The 22,425-nt window shown below is 48.4% G+C and overlaps 1 protein-coding gene across 1 annotated transcript in view; it reads left to right on the top strand.

Moving 5' to 3' along the window:
- Positions 1 to 4,454: 4,454 nt before the first annotated feature.
- The window catches only part of LOXL2 (lysyl oxidase like 2), a 35,439-nt gene continuing 17,468 nt past the window's right edge, over positions 4,455 to 22,425 (top strand). Inside the window, exons 1-4 of the mRNA XM_048928173.1 lie at positions 4,455 to 4,587; positions 10,888 to 11,305; positions 13,209 to 13,384; positions 21,408 to 21,619. Of these exons, the coding sequence (XP_048784130.1) occupies positions 10,954 to 11,305; positions 13,209 to 13,384; positions 21,408 to 21,619 (740 nt within the window). The 5' untranslated portion in view covers positions 4,455 to 4,587; positions 10,888 to 10,953. The remainder of the gene's footprint in view (positions 4,588 to 10,887; positions 11,306 to 13,208; positions 13,385 to 21,407; positions 21,620 to 22,425) is intronic.

Consider the following 22,425-nt stretch of genomic DNA (forward strand, 5'->3'; position numbering starts at 1 on the left):
TCCCATCCTGCTCCTGGCCAAGCTTGCTCCAAAGAGTCTGCATTAAGCAACAAGCAAGAGGAAACATGGTTCCTTGAAGAGCCTTAGAAATACCTGTTCTCACTCCATTCCTGTTGCTGGGCTCAGGTTTCCGTGCACAACGGTGGTGTTTATCTGTTTGTGTCTGGTTCTGCATTGACTGCTTTCTTTCTCCTGCTTCTCCCATTCACCTTGTCCTTTCTCCAGGTGCGTTTGGGGCTGGTAAGAATGCAGAAAAGCACAGGGGAGAAGCGAGGGCGCTGCTCTTTGACCTTCCCCAGTGACCTGGAATGGGCAGGAGCGTGATGCTGCAGGTTTTGGCCTTGCAGCCTCTTAAATGCATCACTCATCATCTTGTTGCTGTGTTTTTCATGTATGGAATATATCCAAAGAGGGCCCCTAATGGAAGAAGTGTTTTAGAGACAAAAATACACCCAGGAAAGAGAGATGGAGAGCCTGGGGTGAGGAGGGTAAGGGGGAGAAGAGGCTCACAGCTCCTCCAATGTGGAAACAAAAGGGTTTTCTGTGCCTCTGCAGCACTCTGCAGAGGGGACAGTCAACAGCAGTGACTCGATGGCAGCCTGATCACGGGCACCTTGTTCTTCTCCCATTGTTTCTGCCATTGTTGCTACCAAATAACGCATGAAGCTCATTGAAAGCTGAAATGAGCCTCGTGAGGGCTTTGCTGCGTCCCCCTCCCTGGGCATTAGCTTCTGTGTGTGTAGCATTCAGGGGACTGGGTCCTTATAGCTGTTTTTCAGGTCATTCTCTCTCTCTTTTAAGAATGGGAGGACGACAATGACTTTCTAACCTGAGTTTGAAGATCTTTGGAATGCTTTTTAAGGATGAGGAGGGAGCTGCTGCATTTGCACAGGGATGGTGAGGACCAGTACATTGCGTTCCTGAGCATCCTTGCCCTGTTTGCTCTCTTAACAGCCTTATTCTGTTCATTTCAGTTCCTCTTCCCTTCTGGATGCAGTCCCAACTAAATGAATCCTTCAGCAGGAGGATGGCAGATGAGTTCTGCCTGCTCAGGGCTCCTTGAGGCCAGCAATCCCTTCCATGGCCCTTGACCCCTAGACACAGAAATGTGTGCCCTGCTGTTAGCAGGGGGACTTTTGCCATCTATTGGGAAGGGATGGAAGCTCGAGGACCTCTGCCATCCCCCAGGGTAAGATGACAAAGTGCATCCCACCTTCCTGGGTTTGTCTTGCAGGTGTTGTTTTGCTGCACTTGTGGGCTCAGCTCTTGCTGCTTTCCCACCACGCTGTCACTGCCTTGAGTCAACTTCTCATCCTTGTTTTGTCACTAAAAGAACATAAAACTCTTTACACTTTCCTCTACCCATACTGGGGAAGCATTTTGCTTGGGGAAAGCTGGATTTCAGCAGCTGAATCCTTGAATCATGCTCAAAAGCAATTAAAATCAATCAGGAGAATAGAGTGCTTGCTGAGTGCCTTGTGCTTGAGTCTTCCTTGGTCCAAGAAAACCAGTAGCTTGCATTCCAGTTGGGAATTTCAGTGTCAACTGATTTCTCTCCCCACCTTGAAAGGTGAAGGGTAGAAATGCAAGGAAGATGCATGTGTTTTCTCTGTGGATGTGATGCTCTGTTGTTCCAATAGCAAAACAGCAGCTGCCATGTAAGCATTGAGCTACAGTGTCCTTTCTGAGCTCCTGTGCTTGCTACAGAAATACAACTGTTGTGTTTCATGGGGAAGTCATGGAAATTCCAGTAGGGGTTAAACTTTACATAAAATACACTGGTTTATTCCTCACTGTGAGGTGCTCAGTCCCACTTCTCTGCAGTTGCTGCTGTTTGTCATCCATCCGGTGAGTGCAAAAGCAGAGCTTTGCCTCTACAATTGCACATGGCAGCAATATTCCAGCAGGGCCAAGGGGTGGGAGAGCTGCCACGTGTCGTTAACACCTCAGAGCATCGGGTCCTTTGGTTCCTCAATTATCACTCCGTGTGTTTAGAAGGTTGAGTTGACCCAGGTGAGATTTGGACCAATGGCTCCAGAGAGTCTACAGGGTGAAAGCATGAGGCTTGTGGAGGTAACGAGCCTTCCCTTTTAAAAAGAACTAACAATTAGGGGAGATTATAGAACCTAATAGTGCATGCCTAATTTTTTGGAGGCATGGACCATGACTGTGACTGCTTGGTCAAATCCAGCCCTGACTTGTCCTTATGGCAAGCTGTGCACTGCAGGCAGGTACAGAAGGAAGCGCTGAGGATGTGGCCCTGAAATTTGTTGTGCGTGGGTTTTAGGAAGAAGTTCTTCTAAAAGAGAGCCAGGATTTGGAATTGCTGATCCTCGTGTGTCCCTTCCAGCTTAGGAAAGCCTGAACGGTTTCCTTCATTTTCTGTTTATGTGATCAGATGATGCAAGCCCAGTCTAAGCAGCGTTTACACCCATAGTCCGTGATTTTGAGAGGTTTCCTATTTTGTTTCTCAGCTTTTTGCTGAGTGCTCTTCTGGTCTTAACCTGCTGCAGAATGAAGGGGGCAGCAGATTTCCCTGAATCCGGCTCAAGAGCTTTGCTGAATTCCTGCCGAATGCTTTGCTTTATGCAACCCACAGGCACTTCCATCAGCTGGAAGCCTGCATGGCATTTGCTGCTTGTATCCTTACCCGACCCGGGCATCCAGAGAGCATTCCTCCTGCAGGCTGTCATGTTTCTCCATGCCCCGATCAGCAGACGCTCACACATTCCTTCCTCTGACCGAACTTCTTTCAGCTTCCTGCTGCTCTGAAACAGCTCCGTTTGGTGCAGCTTCTGCTGTGAAGCATTTTGCTCCCGGTGTCCCTGGGTTTTGACCCATCAGGTTGTGCTCTGCTGATGGTAATTTGCAGAATTTTTGCTACAGGAAAACCAATGCATTACGGATCATTCCCCATTGACAGTTGCTGTTGGCTTCTTTGGGTAGAAAAGCAAAGCTCTGAGTGGTTTCCTAACTTGACATCTTGATATTCTCCATGAGTTGTACCAAGAAGCCAATTACCCTCTTCGTAGTTGTAGAATTATAAGGAGTTGCACTGGATCTTTGGAGAGCAAGTCCAACCCCATAATATTAACAATGTGATTGACGCTGGAGGGCTGCCCTGCCAACTCACAGGAATGTGGTTGGCATTGCCTGCTCATGTTGTCAATTTTTCTTGGTGGGTGTCATCTCAGAGCCTGCCATAGCAGTAAGTAATGGAACAGTGATGTACTGTTGTTGTGTTGGGTTGAGTCTTTGAGGTCCCTTCCAACCCAAGCCATGCTGTGATCCCAAGAGCCTTCAGTTATGGACAAATCCATTCCACAAAGAGCTGGGAAACCAGGGAACAGGAGGGATTCTCCTGAAAGCAAGGTTGAGCTTCTCCAGTGTTGTCAGTTTATTCCATGTTGCCCAAATCCCTCGCTTAAATTCTACATTGCTGCAATTCAATTCCAGTCCAGCTTCCAGGAGTTGGTCTCAATGACCCTTATGGGCTCCTTCCAACTGGGGACAACCTATGATATGATTCCTTTCTCTTCCCAGCATGTTGCAGGTTCCTCCAATGCTGCTGCCCAACTTGCTGAGCTATCCTTTCCCAATAAGCGGTGGCATCAGAGAGCGGGGAGCTCTGCACATCGGTGCCTGAGTAGCTGGGTATGAAGGCTAATGCAGATTAGGATAAGAAATGGGGCTGTGCTCTGAGCAGGAAGGGTAAATGGTGCTTAGGAAGTGATGGGGAAACCTGGGAAGAGGGGTAAGTCTGATGGCAGATGTGTCCTCGTAGTGTTAGCTGTTAAACCATTGGAAACACACCCAGAGGTGGAGATAAAGCACTTTCATTTTTCAAAATAAAAGGTTTGCTAGCAAGCCCTTCAAAAAACTTTAAATTTCATCAAGGGATGTACTGCACTAATGGGGACATTCCTCCTAAAGCTGACTTTTGTGAATACCTTGGTGCCTATCAGCTTTCTGCTGACTTGTTTGGAAATCCCATTAAACAGAGGTTCAATGTCATGTCATACATGGCCAAAGCTGGGCAGAAAATACATTTCCATTGGTAGGGAAATGCTGATGTATCAGAACGCGCTTGGGTCAGAAAATATAATTTCAAGGTGTTCTCTCAAACAGATTTGCAGAGCGCTGTTTTTTCTTATTGTTTGTACAATTAGAAGAAGGTTTTATTTTGTTTATGAATGGAGAATTGCCTTTAGGACACCGAGGGCTCTGGGGTAACTCTTGGTGCGGGTCCGGTTGGTTCTGAAAGATGTGCCGTTCAGATTCCTATCCCACCTCCTTCCCTGCAGTCCTGCCTGGATTTCCCCCCGTTTCCCTCCTGTTGCAACGCTCAGATTACAGGACAACCCATGATATCACCCGCTATGAGCAGAGGCTGAAGGGGTTGGGTCTTGGGAGGGGTTTGCTTGGCGAACTCCAGTGAAATTTGCCAGGAAGCAGCAGCTCCTTGCAGCGTATTCCTCCGGCTGCGGGATATTTCCCAGCGCAGAGGGGACCATCGGACAGCTCAGCCCCAAAGGGAGAACTCCAGCCCCGAGGTCACCCCCAGCACGACCTACCACTAACCCCAAGGTAACGCAGGGCTGCCGCCCGTCCTCTCTGGGGAGGAAGGAGCTGATGAGTTAAACCTTTCCAACCTTTCCTCCCGTGCTGAAAGTTTGACTTTGCCTCTCTTTCCTCTTTGTTTTCCTTCTCTCCCATCACTGTGTGCAACGTTTAGCCTTAACGAGCTGGGCTGGCAATCAGGCATATGATTCCACTAATTCCTCTCTCCTGAGTCTTGGTGAGGGAGGGATGACACAGGCACGGCGTCGCTTTGCAAAGATGTTGTGAGCAAGTTATTCTCCCCTTTGCTTGCACACAGGCGCGCACTAATGAAGCAAAAAAAGACGTGTTGCAAACTGCCTGCAAGTCGAGGCAATGTGTATTCTCTGAGGTTCTTACAATCTGCTTGATTTAAAGCTGCTGTGGATGCCATCGACGTGTTGCCAGCTACAAGCAGTTTGAATTCTCCTCTTTGAATACTGTGCTTTCGGTGGAAAAGGCTTTGGTGCAGATGTTTCCCATTGGCAGGAGGCGTAGAGCAGATACATCCATAGATAAGAAACTTTGCTGTTGTCATGCTTGGGATCCACAGCCATTTGCAAAGCATCTTCCTGGCAGCTTTCCTTCGTTAGGCTGTTTTATCACAAAGTTTCAGGATTTGCAGCGGTATCCACCTGAAAAACTGCAGCAGAGAAACTGTTTCTGGAATGACTCTGCCTTTTTTTAGGCAAATTTGTGTTCTTTAAATTAGGAAGACGTTACTGGGGGAGGATGAGAGAGGTTTAAAACCCAATGCAAGGTAGCACGCTATGCAGAAAGACCCCGCTTTATCTGTCTGGGAACAATAGTAGGAAACCTGGTTAGCATCTCTCATCAGCTCATAACTGCGACACTGCGCTGCTTTCAGACTGGCGCTGAACAGGGGCTGCAAATAATTTGCTGTAGGGCTGCTGCTTGCCAGTTTCATTTCATCTGCATCGAACCACACGTTGGGGTAGAATTTCCTGGGTTGGAAGTGGAGAGCAGTTAGAAGACATAAAATGAGATGATGAGCTGCTGTAACGCGGAGCATGCAGGGGGAAGCCACATATTTACCTTTGTGTAAAGATGGAAGGAGTGGTGGTGGTACAGAAGGGGACAAAGCCTTGGCCTCTGTTAGTAGAGCAGCCATGCCTTCTGCTGTCAGCTCTGTCCTTTTGTAAGCTAAGCAGGGACCTCCAAGTGCTTGTGATGTTCTCTGTAGTTTGTTCAATACGTTGGCCCTGAACATCATTGATTTTGCCACCAATTCCTTCTCTTTTTTTTTTTTTTCCTTTACATTTGCCTTCTATGTTCATTTTAACCTTTCATCCTTTTTTTTTTCTCCTGATCTGTTTCCTAACACCATTAGTGTTGCTCGGGAGCACAAAGGTGTCCTTTCTCAGAGATGGCAGCTTCAGGGGTGGGCCCATGCAGCAGATCACCGCCAGCAGGTTTGCAAAGCACTTTCTGCTCACTGTGATGCCTTGTGAGAGCTGCTGTGATTCCCATCTCTGTTCACCTTGACTTTATGACACCAGACAAAGGGAAAAGAGAAGGAAAAGAAAGAATTTCCCCAAAAAGCTGGGAGTCTTTCATCCTTCTGGCAGGTGGAACCTGGGCATGTAAAGCACAGAATGTTACCTTGGGTTGATCTCTTACCCTTGTCTAGGCTCTGCCTTGAATCCTATATGGCATTCTACCTAAAAATACCTTAGCTTACAGCTGGGATGTCTCCAGTGGTTCATTCAGCTTCCACTTTCAGTGTGCTTTTTGGATTGCCCTATGCTACCCCTCTTTGAAGTGTCTTTGTACTCAGACTTTCCTAACAGAGAGGCATCTCATCCCCAAGGCGGCCATCCCACCGTCGCAGGATTCTGTATGCCAATTTCTCTGTATGTTGTTCTGCTTTGCTTTAGGGCAAGTTGCAATTAAGTGAAGGTTGGGGATCCCTTGGACCGGGGTTAAGAGTGGCAATGATTATCTGGCCATCCCAATCAATCTGTCCCTTGGAACAACGGGATACAATGGGATAATACATCTCAGCTCCTATGGAAGTGTGTGGTGACGTTTCCATTCACTTTAATAGGACTGGAGAGGCCAATGCGAGTTGCCTGTTGGCTGGAGATCCGCTTCCCCAATGGGAAATCCCATTACTGCCCTATCGCCATGCTTGCTATGGGGTGTGTGACTGAAGTATGGAATTGGAAATGCAGGGAACAGCATTTGGGGTGGCCAGATATCAGTGTGCAGTGCTCCTGGCCGTGTCCCAGAGCTGTGGTCAGGGTGTAGTTGTCCCTTCCTCCTGATGGATGCTCCACGTCGTGCAAATCGGAGCGTTGCTGGGTCTGCAGTCCCAAATCAGCCACTCGAAACTTTCCTTTTGTTGCTGGATCAGAGGGGAGAGGGGAAGCTGGTTTGTTGCAGGCTCTGTCAGAGCTGATCTATTGTTCTGATGATTTGGTGAAATGAAAAAGGGATTCTAGCAGCTCAGAAGGGCTTTGATGTGAGGAGATGAAGAGCCTATTAGTTTCATCTGGCGAATTCTCTGAAGAAGCAAAAGCTCAACGTAATTTTGAAATGGGATTCCTGCATGCTTCTGTGTGTGTCCATCATTTGGAGACTTCAGACCAGAGCCCTGCAAAGGGCTGAGTCAGCAGCTTGCAGGAGCATGCCCCAAAGCCTTAAATTACAACTTAAGGACTCTCCATCACGTTGCTATGGCCTGATGTACAGGAGCCAGGAGACCTGGAGTATTTTCCTGGCCTCTTTATTCAATAAGTTTTCAATGCTGTGTCTTGGATTCTTCTGAATGGGGAGACCAAGTTGAGATACTTCTAGGATTATGTCATTACTGAGTCTGGAGGCTGTTAGAGGATTTGAGGGGAGGAATGAGCCCTAAAGCAAAGGAAATCACCAGCGCAGAGCAGACATCCTGCAAACCCAACCCTGGATTTCTTCTTAGGCAGCTCAGTGTGTGCAGCTCTCTGATATTTCAACAGGATTCTGCTTTTCCTGACATCGTGGCTTAGTCTGAGTGGTTTTTCTTCAGCCCCTCAATGAACAAGAGCTCTGGGTTTGCAAGGTTTGAGTTCTGGGGCGATGCAAGCACTGGGAAGGCTTTGTCTCCAAATGTTTGAATGTGCAACTATTTAGGATGGTAACACGACCTGAAGGGAAGCAGGCTGTGGCTGCCAGCACACACTGCAGTGTTGTCTCCTGGAGCGTGTGCAATTGCTGCTGTTCTGGTCTTAGGGGAGAATTCCTCTGAGATGCACTTGCACACATTTAACGAGATGAGAAGGCAGATTTCAGGCTGTTTTTCCAGTACCTTCTTTTGGGCCTTATCTCAAAGGATCCCAATGGAGATGGGATGGTGCACGACCTGAGCACGAGATGCCTGCCCCCCAAGTCATTCCCCTTGGCAAAGGTTCAGGATTGCATTCACACAAAGTTGTTGAAACACCTTTTTTTTTCCCATCAGCCTTTTCTCTGTGGAGCAAGGGACCTATCCATCCTCCCCAGATTTTCTCAAATTCGGCAGTAAACAGGTTTTTGTAGCTTTGCACGGCTCTGAAAGCCTCCAAGCTTTGGGAAACAAAGGCAAATTATCCTGCAGTTGGCTCTTAGTGCTCCCAGGGTGCTGACCTGATGAGTTTTTGCCAAATGTGAACATTGCACCTGTGGAATTTGCCATAATCTATATTAGTAATGTTGGTACCCACTGAAGCCCGTTAGTCCCCATTAAATCATGGAAGTCTGCACCACCAATCTGCCCACTGACTGTGAGATCTCCCGATGCTGTGACTTCCTATAGGGCTTCTTCCAGGGCTCTGTGTTAATTAATTAATGCTTCAGGGAGCTCAGCTGGTAACCATTACATCCTGCCTCCAAATGGTTTCCCCAAACCGTTGTGTCTTTTGGCTGCAGTCCTCCATTGAAACGACCCAGGAGCTTTGGTTTGAATTGGATGCAGCCCTGTGAGCTGGAGCTATTCCCAAAAGGTAACCTAGATGGGAACTGGGCATCTCCTCTTCATTATGGCAACGTGCCTTTATCTCTCGAGAGCTTCCTCCAGGACTTGACCACAAGGCCAACGCTCACAGATGATGTTTGTTTGCCAAGAGAAAGCCATAATGACACTTCTGGAGGGAGAGAATTCAACACAACCTGGAACTGAGATGAAACAGAGGTTTCCACCCAGCTTAGCTTTTGTTTCGCATTCGCTGAGGCTGTTTAAATCCTATTTACTCAGTAGCAAGAAACAACAGCCGCGAAAAACACGGTAGGACAAAACAGATGTTTAAAGATTAGAGCTGAAAACCAGATTTCCCAAAGACCATTGGGCTTACAGCGCTGTGGGCTCGTCGTTCCCCCTCCAGTATTGTTACTTATAACTAACATATGTTATTTCTGTGCTATGATCTAAGGGGGTTGCTTGGAAATCGTTATCCTGTTCACAACAACTGCTCTGCCCACGTGTTTATCCTCTGGGCTGGAGCCCATCCTGCATCCATGAAACACATTGTAAGAGGTTTCTTTTGAAATCCCTGCTGGTGGGTATTGAAGTCGGGTATGTCTGACAGCACTGATGTGCGTTGGCTCGGGAGCCTTTTGGTTTTGCAGAGCACGTCTCCTGCTCCGCCGACTGCATTTGCTTTGGGAAATCCCCTTTGTTTCCTGTTGGAGGAGAGCAGCCTTGTGAAAGCACTGTATTTCCTTCCTCTCTGTCTGACACGGGGCAGGGCTTGCTTCCATTCCTCTCAGCCTCACCTCCTGACCTGCAGAAATTGGAAAAATACCTTGTCTGCGTGCCAGAATTTCTTTGAAAACCTCCAGATCTCAGTCTGGTGAAGCCACTGTGAGAATATCTGGCTCCTTGAAACCAAATTGTTACTGTCCTAGAAATGTTTGCCCCGTATTCCCCCTCCTCTGTTGTAGTCCCCACTTTGCTTTCTCACTTTTCTCCCCAAAATCCAATGCAGCTCCTTTAGCTAAGTCCTTTGTTGCATGCATGTGACTTTTATGGAGACGTCTTCCATCCCCAGCAGGTCAGAGGGTTCTCACTGCTACCAGCCCTATGGAACACAAGGGGAAACTGAGGCAGAGCGGTGGCTGAGGTCAGGTAGCAGGCTGAAGCTGAGGTTTAACTGCATTCTGAATCTCAAGCTTGTCCCCTGGGATTTCTGATACATCTCTCTAGCTTGGAAGGCTGCTTAGCGTGTCATGCTGGTCCCTTTTTGGGGATAGCTGAGCCCCAGCAAAACCACTGGAGGGTTTTACATCACAACATCTGTTTGTGGAGCCCAATCTTTCCCTCTCCCTCCTCTTTGGTATTTGCCAGGAAATAACAGAGCTTTGAGGGCTGGGGAGCTTTTTCCCACTGCACTGTGGCATTGCTTCATTTGGAAGCTATTCAACCATCAGCCCCCACGTGTGATCCTTGACCGCTCCGCGTGCTGGGGAGTGTGTGAAGTGGGCAGAAAATGACCAGGCTTAAAGCTTTGCCCAGCATCCGGATGAAATCCTCTAATGAGCCAAAAGTTGCTGGTTCTTACTTTCAATGGCCAGTTTGCTACGCTGAGGGATGAGCCCCAGTCCTGATTTAGCAAGCAAACCCTGGAGATTATTAGCACATGGCAAGCCAGATGAGATTGCTATTCTGCAAGGTATGGCTACCTGCATTGATTTTCTGCAGAGGAAATGATGTGCAGTGGCAGCAGTAAGTCTTCTACCATGAAATTAGGAAAATAGACCTCAATAGCAATACGTTGCTTCTGACCACACTGCAATACCTTTCACTGCCCCTTCAGTTTTTCCACTGTTTAAGTGACTGTGCTCTTTTTTTAAGGGGAGTATTGGGGAATAATGGTTAGTTCCACCCTAGTTGAGTGTCTTGCACTTGCACTGAATCATAGAATCATTAAGGTTGGGTAAGAACTCTGAGATCACCAGATCCAACCATCAATCCATCCCTGCTAAACCACATCGCTCTGTGCCGCAAATACTGAACTATTGGATTTGCAGAGGAATAGGAAAATCCTATTGCTGCCATTCTTGACCTGTAGAATGTCGCCCTGGAAAATAATATTCTTCAGCCAGAGCAATTTGACTTAAATTTGCAAGCGGTTTTCATGTGTTTCTTCTCATTTTCTTCTCCCACTCCTTGGGAAATAACTGACTTTGGTTCTTACCGAGTCAGGTCATTGGGTATGGTGTCTCCCATAGGTTTACCCCCTTCTGAAGCAGGAGGAATGAAATCCACGTCCTCACTAAGCCTCGCTCACCCTCTCCTTTCATTCCGCGCAGCACCTACCTGCACTGACCAGCAGCTGCAAAACAACACTTTGGCTCTGAGAACTGTGAGCACTGAACATGGAAGGATTCCTGGGCTTTAACCATAACCACTGTTTCATCGTGCTGTTCTTCGTCTCCCTGAGCCTTGCCCAGTATGAACACTGGCCCTACCTCCCCGGGTACCCTGAGCCACCCCCACAAGTCTACCAGCCCCCCCAGAGGCCAGCAGATGTTCCCAAAATCCAACTACGGCTCGCAGGGCAGAAGAGAAAACACAACGAAGGCCGAGTGGAGGTGTTCTACAGCGGCGAGTGGGGCACGGTGTGCGATGATGACTTCTCCATCCATGCAGCACATGTGATTTGCAGGGAGTTGGGCTACGTGGAGGCAGTGTCCTGGCTACCGAGCTCAAAATATGGGAAAGGAGAAGGTAAGGTGACCCCCAGAGGCACAGCATCTTGCTTAGCTGTCTCCCCAACCCTAATAGTTCTTGACTTGATGGCCGGATTTGACGATGTAGGACCAGACAAAGAGCTGAAGGAGCTGATCTTGGTGTGTGAGCTCTAGCAGGGGAGGAGGGTAAGAAAATCTGCAGCAAGGCTACTGAAAAGGTATCTGCAACCTCAGATGTAACTTACAGGTAGTTATGTCCCTGTTCACACTTCCATTGCCACGCAGTGAGTCAAACAGAACCTCTAAACACTCTTTCCTCCTGTTCTTTTCCCTGGGAACCGTTTGGGCTCCAAATGGATTGCCTTTTTGATGACGTACAATTCTCTTTCCTCCTGTTGTCTTCTCTAGAGAGGCATACATCACTCTGCAATGCAGAGTAGCCTGTAAAACCCCAAAGGAATGTGTGTGCTTTGTGTCCTCTATAGGACTGCATTTAGAATAATCTTTTGGGACTCTCCAAGCTGGTCCTGGTGAGGAAGAGCTGATCACCCCCAACCCAATCTGCACGTCGCTTCTATCGTGACCTTTGAAATAGCACAAGGAGGTTGCGTGGGCAATTGCAGCTTGGAAAGTTGGATCTTTCCTTTTTATAGATAGTAAAAAACTCTCAGAATAGTAATGCTTGAGGTAGAATAGCTCTGCGAGAGTATGCAACTCAGCAGCCTTGTTTAATTGTCTTTTACTACGCCGTTAGTTAAATACTGGCCAGTGGAGTTTCTTTCTCCAAACTTTAAGGCCTGGCACACTGTTGATGTAACCCACAGACAGATTATTTCCACTCCAGCAGGGGTAAACGTGCTGTATGTCTGTTACTTAGCCCTGCTCATTAGTGCTCACACCTATAAAACTGCCCGTTAAGGAGCAAGCAAGCCTTAAGGTTGACTTGAGTGAAACGTGAAACCTGGAATGTTGTCCCAGGCTGTGGATTTTGGCTTTTGGGGCGGAGAAGATTTCCGACAGAGAGAAAAGAGTCCATGACATTGGAAAACAAGCCAGGAAATCTTTGCCATCTGGTTCAGTAGGTAAATCCTGATCCAGAGAGCCTGCATAGGGAGAACTGTGCCTTCCTAGGTCAGAAAGGACTCAATAGACCTAATGTTTGGGGAGCATGAGGAGGGCTGGCAGATCCACCAGCTGGCTGGTGTTGAACCAACTGAGCATTAGGGCTGCTGGAACGAAGCTGGGAAAGCCAAGGGAAACAGCTCCCACTGCTCTTAGGAAATCTCCTTGTGGCTCTGAAGGTGGAGCAGTCCCTTCCATCCAAAGGACGCGTCCTTCAGACAAGCAGAGATTTGGGGACCCGAAAATATGGGAATTGTTTGTCGTTGCTCCTTGGAGTTCAGGGGATAAATCACGGGGGAATAAGAAGTGCCCAGCACGTTTCCAAAGGGAACGTGAGCACTTGGTAAAGGGGAGTCTCAAAGGTTCTTTGGTTCTTTGCTTGGAAAATATGACCTCAAGTTCTTGGAGTGGCAACCGTAGATTTTTGTTCCACCTGTCGGTCAGCTCCGAAGGACCTGATTTGTTTTTATACAATATACCTGTAGCTACAGCCTGGAAAGTGGATCTGGTCATTGGTTTTCAAGGAGCACACGAATAACAGGATAACACAAATAACAGGAGGTTCCAATCAATGGTGATTTGTTAAATCTTTTGCAAAAATTTGCCTTTAAAACGTTAGGACATTGAATCAAAACTTGGAGCACTCTCATAGAAGAGATTTAATGAGGGTTTGCTGGGAAACAACATGAGGAGAAGCCTTAAATACAGGGGGTGATTTGGTGTGATTAGAGGGCAGGGTCCAATCAGCCAAACTCCTGATTATCACAGTCTGGATCTGCATCTTTCTGAGTCTCATTTTGATTTTCTTTCCCCTTCAGGGAAAATTTGGATGGACAATGTCCATTGCAATGGCAAGGAGACCACGCTGGCAGCGTGCACCTCCAATGGCTGGGGAGTGACAGACTGCAAACACACCGAGGACGTGGGGGTGGTCTGCAGTGAGAAGAGAATCCCTGGCTTCAAGTTTGACAACTCGTTGCTCAACCAAATAGAGGTAAATGGGCTTTAAAATTCCAGGATGGCGGTCGAGTCTTCCTTGGAGATGTCTGCTATGTGTTGTAGGTTATCTGAGCTGCACCCTATAGTGAGAGCAAATGCTTGGCAGTGACTTTTTAATTGTGTTTCTAAGAAAAAGAACAGGAGAGGATGTTTGCTGTACCCACAAGCTTCTACCCATGTGGGTTTATTGGCCCATAGCACTGAACTGCTGAGTTTTCCTTCCCCTCATGGCTCCCTTTGGGTACTGGAAGCAAACTGGAGGTCTTTGGTGTAACGGGGGGTAGGGTTTGTAGCAAACAGGACTTACAAGCATGGGGTTGGGAGGAATGGATTTTCAATACAAAAGGGTTTTTTGGTCTGGTTAGCTAAGTAATGATGTGACTGTGATAATTCTATGGAAATAGTTCTGGGAGTGGGAGATTAGTGCTAGAAGTGATGAAATGAACATGAGCAGAGGAAAACGTAGGCTGGTCACTGGGGGAAAGGCTCTGGATTTTGGCTGAGGTTGCATCTCCAGGAGTAAAATGCCTGAATCACTGCTCAACCAGCATTGTTAGATTTCTGCAGTATAAAACTCCGTGGGGGAATAATCCAGGGGGAATGCTGGGCTGGAAAGAAGCTGGGCTGAGCTCATCAAAGGAAAAAAAAACGTTTGCTCTCTCGAATGTTCAGGTTGGAAAATATTTGTGGTGACTCAGCCAACTGCTCCCTTGTTTCAGTGTGCAGAACATCTCAAAAGAACTTCTCCACCAACCAGAGGCAAACCTTATTTTAAGCAGAGAGAGAATCCAGGGTGCATCGCATGCCACACCATGGTTTCTGTGTGGCTGAATCTTGGCTCCGTTTGCCATCTGAAACAAAGGATGCAGCATTCTTCATCCCCATGCAGCAAAACTGTTCTAGCTTTGCTTTGCAGTCACTGACGGGTGGAAGGCTCTGAAATTCTGCTTGTCTTGACCTGGCTTCCCTCTGCTACAGAGGAGGAAGAAAGGCTTTCCAAAAGGATCTCAATGGCCCCAGGCAGTTGCTTAGGGAGCGAGGCTCATAGAACATCAGTGATGGCTTTGACAGATGTGTGCTTTCCCGAAGCCACAGTGAATCCTTCAAAGAGAGGCCTGGAAGAAAGGATGCTTTCGTCTAGACAGAGGTCGCATCGCACTGAGATGCTTTGGGTATTAATCACAAAAGCTGGGGAGGGCTCTGCTTTTCCGTTAGCTAAGCACTGGAGGTTGATTAATGAGTAGAACACGTTGGGGTGACCAAGAACTGGTTGTGCTGATGCTGTGTGGGTGTTGAGCTTCATGTAAGATAAAGAGAATGAATCACAGGACTGGAGCAGCTCATGTGGCTGAAGCCATAGGAGAAATAGGTTTGGGTGAGTTGTATCTTCCATGACCTGGGAGCTGGGCATGGGTGAAGGCATTCACCACCATGGTAAGGGGTGAACTGCATTCCCGGAGGTGGGTGAGGAGCACTGGTGACCAAAGGCACTGGTGAGGATAGAGAGTTTCCTCATATCCCTCTAAAGTCACAGAGAGCTGAAGGGTTCTTTATTCTGCTGGTTTTAATGCTGCAGGATTAAGGCTAAAGGTGATGTGCTATGAATTTTTCAGATGCCTGTGTGGAAGCACAGCTCAGTCACAGCTAGCTGTCAAATGCTTCAGCTTTTCCACCCCCCTTCCAGCTTTCGTTCTCTTCTCTGTGTTTGCTTTATCTCATTAGCAGCTGCTGTGGCATTGCTGGGAGTCAGAGACGATGAGAGGGGTTACTCATAGGGTCACAAACCACCAAACAGTGAGGTCAAAAGGCTGATGTGAACGCAAGCTGAAAGTCTTTGCCCTCTCCAGCATGCCTGGGAATTCTGCATGTCATAGCTTGCATTCACTGGGGGAAACGTCATCGTTCTGTGAGCAGTTGGGCTCCTCTGGCTGCAGCCCAGCTCTTGCCCAATGGATGTTTCCCCCATTAGGATGGAATTGGAGTGAAGGACTTGAGATATTTTTTATGGACAGGTCTCTCTGCCTTCAGCTGCTGCACTGGTGAAGGCAGTGTGATAATGGTGATGTACTGATGCATTTGGTGGGAGCAGCACTTCTGTTCTGCCTTGCTGGGAAATGCGTGCTCTGGGCAGCACAGGCAACCCATCACCAAGCAAGTGCCATTGCACTCATCTTAAATTCATCATTTGGAAATTGACTTCAAGCCCTTTAGTGCTACTTTCTGTGGGGCTGCCAAGGTTGAATGGGGAAAGCCAGCAGCTATAAGGCAACGTCTGACTTCATTCTGACTCGGCTCCAGCTCGGAGGGGCTGTGCAAACTGATGTTTGCTCAAATCTGGCCCCACTTCCACTAAAATCCAGCAGGCAGAAGGATTGCACACTCTTAAAAGCAGCACGAGAGCCTTCGAGCAGAGCTTATTTTTATTGGACGTTATGCATGCTTCTATTCCCCAGTTTGGAAATGCTGTAGATAAGTGGTATAGGATGAAATTTCCATCACCAGAAGCCACTTGGCTTAAATATATACATGTGTATGTATGCTCAGCCGGATCTTTTCCCATCGCAGCTCATGCTTATAGGGTTACATCACACCTCTTCCTGTTCCTGAGCCTTTCCATTCCTGCTCCCCCAGTTCTATGCAGCAAACCCGCTCAGCCCAGCTTGAGTGGTAGGAGATATGCGACACAGAGGCAGCAGATGGGCAGGAAGAGGTTTAAAAGGACCAAGCTTAGGGCAGCTCTGAAATCAATCCATCAGCCTCTTGCTGAAGGGCAAAGTCCTGTTGTGCTTGATACTTCCAGCAGATGCTGCAGCTTCTAGCCCTGTTCTGAGGGTTGTTTCTTGGAGGGTGGTGGATGCACGGAGTGGGGCTGTTGGCTGGGATCAGCCTCCTGAGCACTGCCCACCTTCAGCAGAGCTTGCTCAAAGCAACCTGGGGCAATGACACTGAGTGCAATCCGGAGCTGCTTTTCCCCCTGCTCTCTAAAACATGTAGACTAAGTATGCAGGCAGCTTCTCATTTATGGAGAGAGCTTGTGGCTTAGCCTTGTTTTACTGTGGATGTAAAGGCTGCCCACAGCCACAGGGGCAGGAGGAGACTGATTCTGGACCTGTGCTCCTCCATGCAAGCATCAGCTCATCCAACACCATGTGGGCAAATTACGGTTGGAATAACATGGGGAGTTGACTTAGCTTGTATTTCTTGGAGTAAAAGCTCCCAGGTTTGCGTGCTTGTATTCACATTTGTGAGTTATTGCATGACTTGGGAATACAACAGGAGGGCAGAGCACAGCACCTGCTTTGTTCATAACGGTGTCTGCATGTCCAGCTGTACAGCTGCTGTGCAGATGGGGCAGGGGATGCTCTTAGGGATGCCACACCTGAAAGCCCCACAAAGCACAGGAAGGGAGCTGGGAGTTGAGATGCCCTTCTCTGATGTGCTGGGGGCTGGATGAGAGCAATGCATGGTCCAAACACACACAAACCCACCTGTGACAGCACTGCTAAGACCACAGCAACCAGCTCTGCCCTGAATGCATCTCTTTAATAAATGCATTTTTTAAGCCATCCCCCAAAACATCCTTAGCAAAATATTTGTTGTCCGTCCTCTTCCTCTCTGTGCACACATCCAGGCTGCAAATAGGATGTGCTCTAAATATATCGAATAGCTGCAGCCACGGTGTTCCCAAATAGATGTGGTACCTGGGAGCAGACAGTGGGCAGACGAGGGCTGGTGGAGCAGACCAGGCTGTGCTGCTATTCCTGTCCTTTTCCTTTCTGGAGCAGAAAAATCTCACTTGAAAGCCCAGTGGCTCAAAGGGTCTGGTTGTGCCGGGTTGGAAAAGGGTTGAGTTTGTATTGTCTGGGGTTTGTAAGCAGCCCAGGCTGTGGGGATGAGGTTGTATAGAACTCCTCTGTGTGCTGCTGCTAAGTGCAAGGCTGGGGATGGGGACAGGGTCAGTGGGCATGGTGGGGTGGGTTGGGGTTGGCCTTGGTGATCTCAGGAGTCTTTTCCAACCTCTGTGACCACGGTGGGGATGGTTTGGGACTGGACTTCGATGACCTTAATGTTCTTTTCCAATCTGGATGATCCTACTGTGCTATGATATTGCTTGTGGCCTGGCACAAGTAGAACTGTTGTATCACCATGCAAATCAGTGGATGCTCTCTCTGTGCCACGAGGATCTGTTCCCACCACCTGAGACCAGCCCTGTCCTCGCTGTTTGAAAACCCAATGTTTGTTTACCTGTTTGTGTCAACAGGTTTTAAGCTCTTCCCCCTTCATGTAAATGTTTACCTCTCTAAGCACACACCTGTGTGCAACATAAATGCTGATGTTTGCCCAGAGAGCATCTCAGCATCTGTTCTGGAGATAGCTCAAGTCAGATGTTGATTAAGCCATTGAGGTAAGCCTCTGTTTCTTCACTGCTGTAATTTTAATGTGTGTGCAGGGTTTCTGGTGCTTGCCATCCAGCCCTTGTCTCCAGTGCCCCCTGTTAGCCTTCCTTAGCCTGCTTTGCACTGGGCTCCCACTGAAGCATTGCACAGTTTAGCAAAGGCCTCAGCTTTGTCACTTATGATCTGCACTGCGTTTGCTCCTGGAGCCTGATCCTGCACTGCGCTCTCCTCTCTCACCCTTTTGCTCTGTGCAAACCTCAGAACAAAAAGTGCTCCTGGTCCAGTGCAGTGCAATGCTCCCAGGGCTGCTGCCTGCCCTGTACAGCCTGTTCAGTCTTGCAGCATCTCCCTCCCTGTGTTTATTTAACAGCTGGGACCTCAGCGGTGACTCAGAGGCACAGCTCCAGATGTTTAAGTCCAAACAGATTCCTCTCATTCCCATGCATGTGAAGAGAGAGCTTTTGTGAAAGCAGGGGGGCAGTGAGTATGGACTATCGAGGGACAGAGGTAGCACACAGGCTCATTGCTTTAGTTAAATCACACATCTAAACGTTTGTAACCATTGCTGGGCATCCTCAGGGCTGCTGCAAGGAGAAAGCTGTCACTGAGCCTGGGAGGGAGGGGGGATGGTCCTTCCCATAGGAACAGATGGCAAAAGGTAGAAGGGAATGTCATAAAGTGTGGGTGTTTGCAGTCAGGGGTTGCGTTTGGTTCAGAGAGATGAAAACAAAAGAGCTGAGGCTCAGGACCGACCCCTTTTCTTCTTGCTATCCCCTGTTCTCTGAAGGTGGAATTCATGGGTTTTGTAACAGAGAAGAGCAGGAGGAAGGGGAAAGGACCCAAAACAGTTTTGGGTTCTGGAGGCTTCATGCAAGCAGGAGTGAAATGCCTTTGGGTTTCCTGCTGCGTTTCCTAGAGGTAGTGCTGCTCTTTGGATGGCTGTCTGGCTCCTGAAATGCTGCTGCAGGCTCTGCTTTATGGTTGCAGCACAGCTGCTCGTCTGATAGCTGCTTGGAGATCGTCAGAGGGTTTACAGGTCTGCCTCAATAGCTGGCATAACAGAACCAGCAAAGCTTTCAGACAGAGGTTTCCTCGTTAACACAAGCTCTTGTTGCAGGCCTTTGTCTCCACGTGTACAGAAAGCACGCGCAGGCTGTCTGAAAGCATCTGCTCCAGCTATTAAATGCTGTTTGTTCTGATTTGGATGTGAAGTCTGTTTTCACCATCAGTCCCTCTGCTGTATGCATTGGTGTCGGGGGTAAAATACAACCTGGCTGTGCTTGCATTACTGAATACTCCCAGTGCAGAGAGAGGAAACCATTCAAGCCTGTATAGAGCCATTGGGAAGAAGGTCTTAGTGTGCTGCAGGAGGAAGGAGGGCTTACTTTGATCCACTGTTCTTTATTCTCCCAGTATAAATCCAAGATCAGCAGCACACTGAATTCTTCTTCTGGATGTTTTGCTGTTTGTTCAGACCCAGAGCAAAGCCTTGAGCTCACAGAGTCACAGAATGTCTGGAGTTGGAAGGGACCCATTGGAACCACCAAGTCCAACTTGCTGTGCCAGAAGTTCTGTGAGCGAAAAGTGCTGGAGGTTTTGCTGCTGCTTGGATGCAATTCCTGCCTTAGGGTCATTGCAGAAGCACTTTGATCCCTCTGCATTGATCTGCAATGATCCTCTCATTGCTCAACCTGCAGAAAGGGTCTGAGAATCTTTCCTTTCTCCCATGTTATGAGGGCTGTATTTGTCTTGGAGGTTTTTCAGCTTTGTCACCCCTGCAATAAGGGAGCATTCATCTTGCTGAAGACTTCTACTGCAGCAGTGAGCAGTAATGGCTTAATGATGACTAATGAGTGCAGCACAGGGTAATGATTCTGCTGTGGAAGCACCAGGCAGATGTTTCACATCTGGACTGTTGCTCTGCATGAAGCACACGAAGCAGTGCCACCGTGCAGCTTCTTTGCAACGTGTGCATCTCAGAGCATCGTTCCTGGAGGTGATGCCACACTTTGCTCTGAATGTTTCTGTTCCTTTAGTATGTGCTGTCCAGATGTCTCAGTTGGTTCCTGCGTGGGACCCTTTTTCTGAACACCCGAATGCCTCAGATGTGGCAAACCTTGGATATCGTTGTGTCGTTTGCTTTCTTCTCAAGGGCTGTAGGAGCTTTCCAGACCTAAGCCTGAGCTGTCAACTCACTGTGTTCATCCCTGCACAGAGTCACCAGGGCTGTCCCATGGGTGCTCCTGCTGTGGAGGGCTGAATTCCAGCAGATGGAGGTGAAAAGGAGATATCAGCCAAGTAGTAAATGCAGTCAATAATAAATGTACGTAAAGGTTTGCCCAAGGCTGGGAGTAAGGCCCAGCCTCTCCCTGCAGTTGGTTTCAATTTGCCCAAGGCTGTGATTCCCATCAGTGCTGGGGGATGGATGTGCCACGTGTGATTCTCGGAGCTGCATCAGCCCTGCAGTGCTCTTCCTGCCCCAAATACCTGCGTGCCACCCGCAGAGGCTGTGTCTCTTTAAAGCTTTGGGCCCCCTCCTTTTCCAAGTGATGGAGGGGAGGGCAGGATTCCTCAGATCTGATGTAACCCTGAGCAGAACCACGTGGCTTCGTACATTTTTGACAAGAAAAGCTCTCCTGGAAGCAAGCAATAAAATTTTCAGTAGCTCCTTTGTAATTGCTTGCCACAGCAAATATTTTCCAGTCAGCCTTCGCTTTGGGCTCAGGTCCCTGCAAGGTTTCTGCAGCGTCCTCACGTAGGCTCCAAAATGCAAAATCCATTCGACCTCCCCAACTCGTTTGCTGCAGGAGGAGCTCAGCTTGCAGAAATGGGGGTATCTCTGTGCCAACAGTGTGGGGATGGGAGCCCAGAGGGACCCCCAGCTCAGTCCCCTGCCAGTGCTCTGTGCCAGGATTCAGCCCCACCACAGCTCACTCCAGTAGTGGCCAAAACCTATACATGTAGTGAGGTCACTGCTTCTGAAATCAACACTTTCAATGAACTTCAGTAACAGAAGGGATTTATTACATAGCCGTTCATTCACACATGTATATGTGTGTATATACCCACCTGAAGGACAGAGGAAGGAATTGCACAAGGTAGAAAGGCTTGTTTGCTTCATGGTTGTTATTGAATTGATTGAATTGAAAGGGACCCTTAGAGGCCATCTGGTCCAAACCCCCTACAGTGAACAGGGACACCCACAGCTCAGTGGGGTGCTCACAGCCCTGCCAGCCTGACCTCGGGTGTCTGCAGGGATGGGGCATCCACCATCTCTCTGAGCAACCTGTGCCAGCGCTTCATGGAATAGAATTATAGTCATTAAGGTTGGAAAAGACCTCCAAGATCCCAAAGTCCAAATCCCAACCCACCGTACCTGCAGAACCGTCAAGGTTGGAAAAGATCACTAAGATCCCCAAATCCAACCCCAGCCCGCCCCCACTGTGCCCATTAACCATGTCCCTCAGTGCCACATCTTCATGTTCCTCCAACAGGAACAAAGATGCCACCACACCTCTGGACTTTTCCCAAACAGCCCTCATCACTGCGAGCCCAACAGCTCCCCTTCCCCAGCAGCTTCATTGCAAGCCTGCATCATTCCTCTTTCTTTTCCACCCACAGAACATGAACATTCAGGTGGAGGACATCAGGATCCGGCCCATCCTCGCCACTTATCGCAAGCGGGTGCCCGTCACGGAGGGTTATGTGGAGGTGAAAGAAGAAGGGACCTGGAAGCAGATCTGTGACAAGCACTGGACCATGAAGAATTCCCGAGTCGTCTGCGGCATGTTTGGGTTTCCGAGCGAGAGGAAATACAACACCAAGGTCTACAAGTAAGAGCAGAGCTCTGTGTGTTTCTTTCAGCACTCGGGGCCTTGTTCAGAAAGCCCAAATTGTCAAATTGCACTGGAGACCTTGAGGTAGAGTAAGCTCTGACTGCTTAGTTCCTTCAGATTGGGTTTTCCTACTGTGTAAATACTTGAGATGTCAGGTATTTCCTTGGGTGGGCAGGGGTGGTTTGCTCCCCAACCAAGAGTATCTCTGTTAGTAGCTGGTAGCTCCTGCAGCAGATGTGGGCATTCAGCCCAGTGCATCCCTTTGTTTGCACCTATTAGTAACGGGTTCAGGTCCTGTGTTGTGTGCAGGGTTGGGTGGACATGAGCAAAACCCATCATCTGTGAGCTGAGCTCAGTGCTTCCATCTCTCTGCAGAAAGCTGTAGGGTCAGGTCTTGTGCTGAAGGCTCTGTTGGGAGAACCTTGGAACAAAGCAGGCTTTTGTTGGCTGCACTGCCCATATTGCTTGTGTTCCTCAGTCCTGGTCTTGCTCCTCCAATGTCATGCTTACCCCCATCAAGCAGCTGCTCTCCGATTTAGGGCAGTTGTGATTTCAGTGCTGTTTCATATATATATATATTTATTTAATATTTCTTTAAAATGAGAGGAGGAAATGGTGATCCCAAGGGAGAAAGAACATCGTGCCTTCGAGAGCCTCAGGCTGAGCAGTTCAGGCTGTGTTTCTCCATCCTGAAAGCTGGGAGCTCCGGCCTTTTGTTGTTGTTGTCAATGCTTTTTGTCACCATCCTTCATCACAGACATAGATCTTCCTACGCTGTTCCCTAGGAATAACACCCCAGAGCA

This window comes from Lagopus muta, chromosome 27 (genome assembly GCF_023343835.1).
Source record: "Lagopus muta isolate bLagMut1 chromosome 27, bLagMut1 primary, whole genome shotgun sequence".
In the NCBI taxonomy this organism is placed as follows: domain Eukaryota; kingdom Metazoa; phylum Chordata; class Aves; order Galliformes; family Phasianidae; genus Lagopus; species Lagopus muta.